Here is a 12,548-nt window from a genome sequence, read left to right as displayed (position 1 = left end):
TGCTCAGAAAGCCGTGGAGTTTGTCTCTAGCTGATGATTTGATGATAATGTGGATCCGTAGGGAGGCCTAGCTAGCCTCCGTGGAATACAATTAAAGCACCCGTCTGTATCAACGCTTTCTAAATGCGCCCTTCCCATCAGAATACACAACCACTGACACAGAATTATATAAAAGGCATTATATAAAACTGAACAAAAAATTTGATTGACTGCGGTAACGTCATAAAAAAACTGCTAATATAAAGATAATTATAGGTAATAAAAATTGTAAAAAGTATTTGTAAAGGGAAGCTCACTAAACACCTCTGTGTTCTAGTTCAAAGAGAAGGTGAGAAGACATAAAAGGTGTATTCTGAAGTTGTTAAACAGGTACTAAACATGTGTTAAACAGGCACTAAACATGTGTTAAACAGGTGTTAAACAGGTACTAAACAGGTGCTAAACAGGCACTAAACAGGTACTAAACAGGTACTAAACATGTGTTAAACAGCTGTTAAACAGGTACTAAACAGGTGTTAAACAGGTACTAAACAGGCGCTAAACAGGTACTAAATATGTGTTAAACAGGTGTTAAACAGGTACTAAACATGTGTTAAACAGGCACTAAACATGTGTTAAACAGGTACTAAACAGGTACTAAACAGGCACTAAACAGGTACTAAACAGGTACTAAACAGGTACTAAACAGGTGTTAAACAGGCACTAAACAGGCACTAAACAGGTGTTAAACAGGCACTAAACAGGTACTAAACAGGTACTAAACAGGCACCAAACAGGCACCAAACAGGCACTAAACAGGCACTAAACAGGCACTAAACAGGCGCTAAACAGGTACTAAACATGTGTTAAACAGGTACTAAACAGGCGCTAAACAGGTACTAAATATGTGTTAAACAGGTACTAAACAGGCGCTAAACAGGTAATAAATATGTGTTAAACAGGTACTAAACAGGCGCTAAACAGGTACTAAATATGTGTTAAACAGGTACTAAACAGGCGCTAAACAGGTACTAAATATGTGTTAAACAGGTACTAAACAGGCGCTAAACAGGTACTAAATATGTGTTAAACAGGTACTAAATATGTGTTAAACAGGTACTAAACAGGTGTTAAACAGGTACTAAACAGGTACTAAACAGGTGTTAAACAGGTACTAAACATGTACTAAACAGGTGTTAAACATGTGTTAAACAGGCACTAAACAGGCACTACACAGGTACTAAACATGTGTTAAACATGTGTTAAACAGGCACTAAACAGGTGTTAAACAGGTACTAAACAGGTGTTAAACAGGCACTAAACAGGTACTAAACATGTGTTAAACAGGTGTTAAACAGGCCCTAAACAGGTGTTAAACAGGTACTAAACAGGTGTTAAACAGGCACTAAACAGGCACTAAACAGGTACTAAACAGGTACTAAACAGGTACTAAACAGGCACTAAACAGGTACTAAACATGTGTTAAACAGGTGTTAAACGGGTACTAAACAGGCACTAAACATGTACTAAACAGGTACTAAACATGTGTTAAACAGGTACTAAACATGTGTTAAACAGGTACTAAACATGTGTTAAACATGTGTTAAACAGGTGTTAAACAGGTACTAAACATGTGTTAAACAGGTACTAAACATGTGTTAAACAGGTACTAAACAGGTGTTAAACAGGTACTAAACATGTGTTAAACATGTGTTAAACAGGTGTTAAACAGGTACTAAACATGTGTTAAACAGGTACTAAACATGTGTTAAACATGTTAAACAGTACTAAACATGTGTACTAAACATGTGTTAAACAGGCACTAAACATGTGTTAAACAGGCACTAAACATGTATTAAACAGGCACTAAACATGTGTTACAGGTACTAAACATGTGTTAAACAGGTACTAAACATGCGTTAAACAGGTACTAAACATGTGTTAAACAGGTACTAAACAGGTGTTAAACAGGCACTAAACATGTGTTAAACAGGTACTAAACGGGTACTAAACATGTGTTAAACAGGTGTTAAACAGGTACTAAACATGTGTTAAACAGGTACTAAACAGGTGTTAAACAGGTACTAAACATGTGTTAAACATGTGTTAAACAGGTACTAAACATGTGTTAAACAGGTACTAAACAGGTGTTAAACATGTGTTAAACAGGTGTTAAACAGGTACTAAACATGTGTTAAACAGGTACTAAACATGTGTTAAACAGGTACTAAACAGGCACTAAACATGTACTAAACAGGTACTAAACATGTGTTAAACAGGTACTAAACATGTGTTAAACAGGTACTAAACATGTGTTAAACAGGTACTAAACAGGTGTTAAACAGGTACTAAACATGTGTTAAACATGTGTTAAACAGGTGTTAAACAGGTACTAAACATGTGTTAAACAGGTACTAAACATGTGTTAAACAGGTACTAAACAGGTGTTAAACAGGTACTAAACATGTGTTAAACATGTGTTAAACAGGTGTTAAACAGGTACTAAACATGTGTTAAACAGGTACTAAACATGTGTTAAACATGTGTTAAACAGGTACTAAACATGTGTTAAACAGGCACTAAACATGTGTTAAACAGGCACTAAACATGTATTAAACAGGCACTAAACATGTGTTACAGGTACTAAACATGTGTTAAACAGGTACTAAACATGCGTTAAACAGGTACTAAACATGTGTTAAACAGGTACTAAACAGGTGTTAAACAGGCACTAAATATGTGTTAAACAGGTACTAAACAGGTACTAAACATGTGTTAAACAGGTGTTAAACAGGTACTAAACATGTGTTAAACAGGTACTAAACAGGTGTTAAACAGGTACTAAACATGTGTTAAACATGTGTTAAACAGGTACTAAACATGTGTTAAACAGGCACTAAACATGTGTTAAACAGGTACTAAACAGGTGTTAAACAGGCACTAAACAGGTACTAAACAGGTACTAAATATGTGTTAAACAGGTGTTAAACATGTGTTAAACATGTGTTAAACATGTGTTAAACATGTGTTAAACAGGTACTAAACAGGTACTAAACAGGTACTAAACAGGTACTAAACATGTGTTAAACAGGTACTAAACAGGTACTAAATATGTGTTAAACAGGTACTAAACAGGTGTTAAACAGGCACTAAATATGTGTTAAACATGTGTTAAACAGGTACTAAACATGTGTTAAACAGGTACTAAACATGTGTTAAACAGGTACTAAACATGTGTTAAACAGGTACTAAACAGGTACTAAACATGTGTTAAACAGGCACTAAACAGGCACTAAACAGGTACTAAACAGGTACTAAACAGGCACTAAACAGGTACTAAACATGTGTTAAACAGGTGTTAAACGGGTACTAAACAGGCACTAAACATGTGTTAAACAGGTACTAAACAGGTGTTAAACAGGTACTAAACAGGTGTTAAACAGGTACTAAACATGTGTTAAACATGTGTTAAACAGGTGTTAAACAGGTACTAAACATGTGTTAAACAGGTACTAAACATGTGTTAAACAGGTACTAAACAGGTGTTAAACAGGTACTAAACATGTGTTAAACATGTGTTAAACAGGTGTTAAACAGGTACTAAACATGTGTTAAACAGGTACTAAACATGTGTTAAACATGTGTTAAACAGGTACTAAACATGTGTTAAACAGGCACTAAACATGTGTTAAACAGGCACTAAACATGTATTAAACAGGCACTAAACATGTGTTACAGGTACTAAACATGCGTTAAACAGGTACTAAACATGTGTTAAACAGGTACTAAACAGGTGTTAAACAGGCACTAAATATGTGTTAAACAGGTACTAAACAGGTACTAAACATGTGTTAAACAGGTGTTAAACAGGTACTAAACATGTGTTAAACAGGTACTAAACAGGTGTTAAACAGGTACTAAACAGGTGTTAAACATGTGTTAAACAGGTACTAAACATGTGTTAAACAGGCACTAAACATGTGTTAAACAGGCACTAAACATGTATTAAACAGGCACTAAACATGTGTTACAGGTACTAAACATGTGTTAAACAGGTACTAAACATGCGTTAAACAGGTACTAAACATGTGTTAAACAGGTACTAAACAGGTGTTAAACAGGCACTAAATATGTGTTAAACAGGTACTAAACAGGTACTAAACATGTGTTAAACAGGCACTAAACAGGTACTAAACAGGTACTAAATATGTGTTAAACAGGTGTTAAACATGTGTTAAACAGGTACTAAACAGGTACTAAACAGGTACTAAACAGGTGTTAAACAGGTACTAAACAGGTGTTAAACAGGCACTAAATATGTGTTAAACATGTGTTAAACAGGTACTAAACATGTGTTAAACAGGTACTAAACATGTGTTAAACAGGTACTAAACATGTGTTAAACAGGTACTAAACATGTGTTAAACAGGTACTAAACATGTGTTAAACAGGCACTAAACAGGTACTAAACAGGTACTAAATATGTGTTAAACAGGTACTATAAACAGGCACTAAATATGTGTTAAACAGGTGTTAAACATGTGTTAAACAGGTACTAAACAGGTACTAAACAGGTGTTAAACAGGTACTAAACATGTGTTAAACAGGTACTAAACATTTGTTAAACAGGTACTAAACAGATGTTAAACAGGTACTAAACAGGTACTAAAGAGGTGTTAAACAGGTACTAAACAGGTGTTAAACAGGTACTAAACAGGTGTTAAACAGGTACTAAACAGGTGTTAAACAGGTACTAAACAGGTACTAAACATGTGTTACAGGTACTAAACAGGTGTTAAACAGGCACTAAATATGTGTTAAACAGGTACTAAACAGGTACTAAACATGTGTTAAACAGGTACTAAACAGGTACTAAACATTTGTTAAACAGGTACTAAACAGATGTTAAACAGGTACTAAACAGGTACTAAAGAGGTGTTAAACAGGTACTAAACAGGTGTTAAACAGGTACTAAACAGGTGTTAAACAGGTACTAAACAGGTACTAAACAGGCACTAAATATGTGTTAAACAGGTGTTAAACATGTGTTAAACATGTGTTAAACAGGTACTAAACAGGTACTAAACATGTGTTAAACAGGCACTAAACAGGTACTAAATATGTGTTAAACAGGTACTAAACAGGTACTAAACAGGTACTAAATATGTTAAACAGGTACTAAACAGGCACTAAATATGTGTTAAACAGGTACTAAACAGGTACTAAACAGGTACTAAACAGATGTTAAACAGGTACTAAACAAGTGTTAAACAGGTACTAAACAGGTACTAAACAGGTACTAAATATGTGTTAAACAGGTACTAAACAGGCACTAAATATGTGTTAAACAGGTGTTAAACATGTGTTAAACAGGTACTAAACAGGTACTAAACAGGTACTAAACAGGTACTAAACAGATGTTAAACAGGTACTAAACAGGTGTTAAACAGGTACTAAACAGGTGTTAAACAGGCACTAAACAGGTACTAAACAGGTACTAAATATGTGTTAAACAGGTACTAAACAGGCACTAAATATGTGTTAAACAGGTACTAAACAGGTACTAAACAGGTACTAAACAGGTGTTAAACAGGTGTTAAACAGGTACTAAACAGGTACTAAACATTTGTTAAACAGGTACTAAACAGATGTTAAACAGGTACTAAACAGGTACTAAACAGGTGTTAAACAGGTACTAAACATGTGTTAAACAGGTACTAAACAGGTACTAAACAGGTACTAAAGAGGTGTTAAACAGGTACTAAACAACTGGGAGAGTGACTGATGTGAATGAAATGGAGACAACAATGAATGACGGTTCTCTAGGACATTATTTCCAACTCCAGTAAATCCAACTGTACACATTTTTTAAGACCCAATATGCAGAAATCACTCCGCCATTTTCTGCTAAAATTCTAATAGTTTGCCTAATTTCAGTTTATGACAAAAACAAGTGCAGAGAATCATTGTACCATCTAAACCACTGCGAAATATATTCTAATTAACCAAAAATCTAGCTTTGTGTACAAAATCAACAGTAAAAGACCTAAAAATTTAATTTAAGTGCGGGAAGCATAGAAATTGCACAGATGGAACAAATCTACTGCTTCTTAGACATTCAATTAGAATGACACATCTATAACTCACATTTCTATGCGAATTTGATCTGGCCCTAAATGAGGTTTGTCTCGGACAACAACAAAACGGTGTGCTATGGGGGGGGGGGGGGGGGGGGTGTACACTGGAGGACTGGAGTTGGGAAACCACTGGTCTAAGGACACTAACGTTCAGGTAGCGTGCATCCAGCTCCACCTTCTTCTCCAGCTCGGTTAGAAGCTCATTGTGGAACGACTTCAGCTAGGAGGAAAGAGAGGACCACAAAGAGTTAAGGTTCACATAGGATCTACTCACACGTCATAACAACAGGCAGGAAGGAGTACAACTTGCCTCAGGATGTACTTTCTCAAAAACTGCCAAACCAGACCTGTTTGCTTAAACAAAAACACACCCTACTATGTTGGATGCTGTCAGTGTTGTGGTGTCAACATGACTTGATGAGTCAAGATTGTCTTGATATCGGACCTGACCCAAAGGACTAGGGAAAGTTGTATAGTACCAGTATGTGAATTATGTCTAACTTCATGCCAGTATTGAGATTGTGTGTGTGTGTGTGTGTAAGGAAGTACAGGTTCACAACTGACTTTAGCATGTATGGAGACAAAGGGCAGTCCCACACCAGGCAGTACTGAAATGTCACAAAACAAACAACTAAATCAAAGGTAAAACATCCCAAGTGAACACACGCTAAGACGGTAGCTTCAGATCACTGAGGGAGTCCTCACACACTGGCTCTGATGAATAATAAAAAACAAGGCAGGCCCCTACAGTCTGCCTTGGAGTGCACTACTTTTGACCAGAGCATATGGGCTCTGGTAGTAGTAGACTTCATAAGGAATAGGGTGCCATCTGGGACTAAAACAGTATCAAAGTCGCTAGGTTTGTTTTCTTCCCTTATCGTCCTAGTTAGTAGCGCCAAGTCTCAAGCAGTAATATTTTCATAACTTCTATCGGTTGGCTGTGTGCTGAAAGAGCAGGAACAGGCGAGATGTGAGAATATATTCAAACAATAGTTAAAAGGCCAGTAGTTGATTGTTTGTGTGTGTGTGTGTGTGTGTGTGTGTGTGTGTGTGTGTACAGTAGCACTCTGTTCTATGTTGGTCTGACACAAGCTCTGGACGTCCTCTCCCATTCCTCTGAAATAAACAATGAAGCTTTATTTGACATCTTTTTGAGTGAGGACCAGTCCTTTAGTTCCTCTGGACGGAACGCTCAGAGGCGGTCGTGTGCGAGACAGGTGCTTCGGAGGTGGTTGTGGGTAGTCAGTGACAGTAGCTCAAATGACACGGAATTACAAGCTTTTCAAAGTCTCTACATTTTTCCGGCGTCGATTGGGTGAGATGCTGGAGCAGCTTCATCATCCTTCTCTATGGAGCGATTTCAATACCAACAGAAATTATATTTTCATTCCATAAATGTTTATTTGTATTAGGATATTGAATTTGAATTTAGTAATTAAATTCATGAAATTAATTTGTATTTCATAGTTTGAAACGACAGACTTTATATTGCATTCAGACTTATTGATGTGGGGCAATTCAAATAGATTCTTATGGGGGACAAACTGTTTTTTTTTTGGTGACATTCCCTTCTAATGTGTCCACGGGCAGTGTGGTCAGCATGTAGCTGGTCCTGTAACACGGGCAGTGTGGTCAGCATGTAGCTGGTCCTGTAACACGGGCAGTGTGGTCAGCATGTAGCTGGACCTGTAACACGGGCAGTGTGGTCAGCATGTAGCTGGTCCTGTAACACGGGCAGTGTGGTCAGCATGTAGCTGGTCCTGTAACACGGGCAGTGTGGTCAGCATGTAGCTGGTCCTGTAACACGGGCAGTGTGGTCAGCATGTAGCTGGTCCTGTAACACGGGCAGTGTGGTCAGCATGTAGCTGGTCTTGTAACACGGGCAGTGTGGTCAGCATGTAGCTGGTCCTGTAACACTGACAGTGTGGTCAGCATGTAGCTGGTCTTGTAACACGGGCAGTGTGGTCAGCATGTAGCTGGTCCTGTAACACTGGCAGTGTGGTCAGCATGTAGCTGGTCCTGTAACACGGGCAGTGTGGTCAGCATGTAGCTGGTCCTGTAACACGGGCAGTGTGGTCAGCATGTAGCTGGTCCTGTAACACTGGCAGTGTGGTCAGCATGTAGCTGGTCTTGTAACACGGGCAGTGTGGTCAGCATGTAGCTGGTCCTGTAACACGGGCAGTGTGGTCAGCATGTAGCTGGTCCTGTAACACGGGCAGTGTGGTCAGCATGTAGCTGGTCCTGTAACACGGGCAGTGTGGTCAGCATGTAGCTGGTCCTGTAACACTGGCAGTGTGGTCAGCATGTAGCTGGTCCTGTAACACGGGCAGTGTGGTCAGCATGTAGCTGGTCCTGTAACACGGGCAGTGTGGTCAGCATGTAGCTGGTCCTGTAACACTGGCAGTGTGGTCAGCATGTAGCTGGTCTTGTAACACGGGCAGTGTGGTCAGCATGTAGCTGGTCCTGTAACACGGGCAGTGTGGTCAGCATGTAGCTGGTCCTGTAACACGGGCAGTGTGGTCAGCATGTAGCTGGTCCTGTAACACGGGCAGTGTGGTCAAGCATGTAGCTGGTCCAGTAACACTGGCAGTGTGGTCAGCATGTAGCTGGTCCAGTAACACTGGCAGTGTGGTCAGCATGTAGCTGGTCCAGTAACACTGGCAGTGTGGTCAGCATGTAGCTGGTCCAGTAACACTGGCAGTGTGGTCAGCATGTAGCTGGTCCAGTAACACTGGCAGTGTGGTCAGCATGTAGCTGGTCCAGTAACACTGGCAGTGTGGTCAGCATGTAGCTGGTCCAGTAACACTGGCAGTGTGGTCAGCATGTAGCTGGTCCAGTAACACTGGCAGTGTGGTCAGCATGTAGCTGGTCCAGTAACACTGGCAGTGTGGTCAGCATGTAGCTGGTCCTGCGCAGCCTGTGATCATCATAGAAGGGATCAGTAGGCAAATCCATGTTCCGGACAGTCTCAGCTTTCAGGAATGGGGTTATAATAGCTTATAGCTAAAACAGTTCAAACGATAGAGCCAAATTCATTAGGGAGAAAATAAATTCAACATGACACTTCAGAAACTGCCAGTAGCTTGGGTTTACCTCTCCTGGCTGGCAAAGTACCAGGATGAGGTCTCTGGTTTTGAGTCTGAATTTAAAGAACTACATTTGAAAACTGAAATTGAATGCATCTGAGAAGTTGAATATGAGAAACTTTGATAAACTTCAAATTACAGTTTTTAAACTTGATACACAGACAATGAATGCAATATCTACCATATTGAAATTAAATATATACATGTTTCATTTGAATATTTAAACTGAAATAGAATTTTAAATGCAATAATAATAATAATAATAAATGAAACAAGTTATATTTATGAATTCAATGATTACATTTGTGCATTACAAATTATATATATATATAAAATTCTAATTCAATATCCTAATACCAAGTCATCCAGTTCTCCTCACCATATCTTCAAGCTGCATCTGGATCTGCCTGTGGACCTCAGCCATCTGAAACAGTACATCCCCTAAAGAGAAGACCGGGAGAGAAAGAGAGAGAATTCTATTAAATCTTCCAAGGTGTCACTGAAAGCTACATCAACGTGCAAACAAGACCATGCAGCCAAACTAAAACACAGAAGACTGGTGGAGGGAGGGAGACGAGGAAGTAGGAGGAGGAGGGAGACGAGGGAGTAGGAGGAGGAGGAGGGAGACGAGGGAGGAGGAGGGAGACGAGGGAGGAGGGAGACGAGGGAGGAGGGAGGAGACGAGGGAGGAGGGAGGAGACGAGGGAGGAGGAGGAGGGAGACGAGGAAGAGGAGGAGGGAGACTAGGGAGGCGAGGGAGACTAGGGAGGCGAGGGAGGAGGAGGTGGAGTTGGTGGTTGAAGATATCCCTCTAGTGGTGTGGGGGCTGTGCTTTGGCAAAGTGGGTGGGGTTATATCCTTCCTGTTTGGCCCTGTCCGGGTGTGTCCTCGGATGGGGCCACAGTGTCTCCTGACCCCTCCTGTCTCAGCCTCCAGTATTTATGCTGCAGTAGTTTATGTGTCGGGGGGCTGGGGTCAGTTTGTTATATCTGGAGTACTTCTCCTGTCCTATTCGGTGTCCTGTGTGAATCTAAGTGTGCGTTCTCTAATTCTCTCCTTCTCTCTTTCTTTCTCTCTCTCGGAGGACCTGAGCCCTAGGACCATGCCCCAGGACTACCTGACATGATGACTCCTTGCTGTCCCCAGTCCACCTGGCCATGCTGCTGTTCCAGTTTCAACTGACCTGAGCCCTAGGACCATGCCCCAGGACTACCTGACATGATGACTCCTTGCTGTCCCCAGTCCACCTGGCCATGCTGCTGCTCCAGTTTCAACTGACCTGAGCCCTAGGACCATGCCCCAGGACTACCTGACATGATGACTCCTTGCTGTCCCCAGTCCACCTGGCCATGCTGCTGCTCCAGTTTCAACTGACCTGAGCCCTAGGACCATGCCCCAGGACTACCTGACATGATGACTCCTTGCTGTCCCCAGTCCACCTGGCCATGCTGCTGCTCCAGTTTCAACTTTTCTGCCTTACTATTATTCGACTAAGCTGGTCATTTATGAACATTTTAACATCTTGGCCATGTTCTGTTATAATCTCCACCCGGCACAGCCAGAAGACGACTGGCCACCCCACATATGCTCTCTCTAATTCTCTCTTTCTTTCTCTCTCTCGGAGGACCTGAGCCCTAGGACCGTGCCCCACGACTACCTGACATGATGACTCCTTGCTGTCCCCAGTCCACCTGACTGTGCTGCTGCTCCAGTTTCAACTGTTCTGCCTTATTATTATTCGACCATGCTGGTCATTTATGAACATTTGAACATCTTGGCCATGTTCTGTTATAATCTCCACCCGGCACAGCCAGAAGAGTACTGGCCACCCCACATAGCCTGGTTCCTCTCTAGGTTTCTTCCTAGGTTTTGGCCTTTCTAGGGAGTTTTTCCTAGCCACCGTGCTTCTACACCTGCATTGCTTGCTGTTTGGGGTTTTAGGCTGGGTTTCTGTACAGCACTTTGAGATATCAGCTGATCTACGAAGGGCTATATAAATAAATGTGATTTGATTTGATTTGGAGGAGGAGGGAGACGAGGGGGAGGAGGAGGGAGACGAGGGAGGAGGAGGAGGGAGACGAGGGAGGAGGGAGAGGAGGAGGAGGAGGAATAATGAACAGGATGGAACGTCAGTCAAGTCACGAGCAAAACAGAACTGAAAAACACTGAAAAAGAGTAGAACAAGAAGACAACAGAAACAGAGCATGTAAATCAAAGTATCAATGATGATATTAGCTTTATATTAATAGTATTGAGAATATACAAATACTCCATATGAGATATAAACAAATAACAATGAGTTCCACACAGGAATTAGTCAATCTTTTATACTAAGAGAGAAAGAGAAGTGCTCTGCACTAAACGAAACACAGAAATACTCCAAACAAAAAGCAGAACCGAGAGAAAAGCCTAAAAACAAAAAGATAAGAGAATAAAAAAGGTGATTCATGCAGCCAGGGAGATTAAATGCGTTCGTTTTAAGATACCTACATGCTGCCTCTTCTGAATATGCAATGCATTGTAAAAAAAAAAGGAACAAAAATATATAGTTTGAGCGACGGACAGATAGAAGAGACCTGGAGAGACAGACAGATCAAACTACCCCAGAGAAGAGACCTGGAGAGACAGACAGATCAAACTACCCCAGAGAAGAGACCTGGAGAGACAGACAGATCAAACTACCCCAGAGAAGAGACCTGGAGAGACAGACAGATCAAACTACCCCAGAGAAGAGACCTGGAGAGACAGACAGATCAAACTACCCCAGAGAAGAGACCTGGAGAGACAGACAGATCAAACTACCCCAGAGAAGAGACCTGGAGAGACAGACAGATCAAACTACCCCAGAGAAGAGACCTGGAGAGACAGACAGATCAAACTACCCCAGAGAAGAGACCTGGAGAGACAGATTAAACTACCCCAGAGAAGAGACCTGTTTCCAAATAGGTTCCCCAGATATAGGAATGAGACACACAATGGGTTACCCACCACACACACACACACACACACACACACACAAATGATTTATTGGAATGAATTGACTATCCACTTGTCAATTAAAAAGGAGTAATATCTAACCTCATCCTACTTGCTGTGTGTAGTACGCTGCCCTGAACCATTTTATGATGCATGTGGTCACTCAAGTCTTTCACAGGTCAGTGACTGGGGTTATGAAACAACTGGGGAAGGAGAGGAGGTGAGGGTAGAACCAAGGGGATAGGTTGATACTTCCTATAGAACCAAGGGGATAGGTTGATACTTCCTATAGAACCAAGGGGATTGGTTGATACTTCCTATAGAACCAAGGGGATTGGTTGATACCTCCTATAGAACCAAGGGGATAGGT

At 40.9% G+C, this 12,548-nt stretch overlaps 1 protein-coding gene across 3 annotated transcripts in view; it reads right to left on the bottom strand.

The window, feature by feature from the left end:
- The window catches only part of LOC115144455 (brain-specific angiogenesis inhibitor 1-associated protein 2-like), a 150,337-nt gene that overhangs the window by 60,261 nt on the left and 77,528 nt on the right, over positions 1 to 12,548 (bottom strand). For all 3 annotated transcript variants that reach the window (XM_029685510.2, XM_029685509.2, XM_029685511.2), the window contains 2 exons: positions 9,582 to 9,643; positions 6,265 to 6,336 (listed from right to left, as the gene is read on the bottom strand). In XM_029685510.2, the coding sequence (XP_029541370.1) occupies positions 6,265 to 6,336; positions 9,582 to 9,643 (134 nt within the window). The remainder of the gene's footprint in view (positions 1 to 6,264; positions 6,337 to 9,581; positions 9,644 to 12,548) is intronic.

This window comes from Oncorhynchus nerka, linkage group LG16 (assembly GCF_034236695.1).
Source record: "Oncorhynchus nerka isolate Pitt River linkage group LG16, Oner_Uvic_2.0, whole genome shotgun sequence".
NCBI lineage: Eukaryota > Metazoa > Chordata > Actinopteri > Salmoniformes > Salmonidae > Oncorhynchus > Oncorhynchus nerka.
The sequence above is the reverse complement of the archived record's forward strand: the minus strand, read 5'-3'. Positions and strand labels throughout refer to the sequence as shown.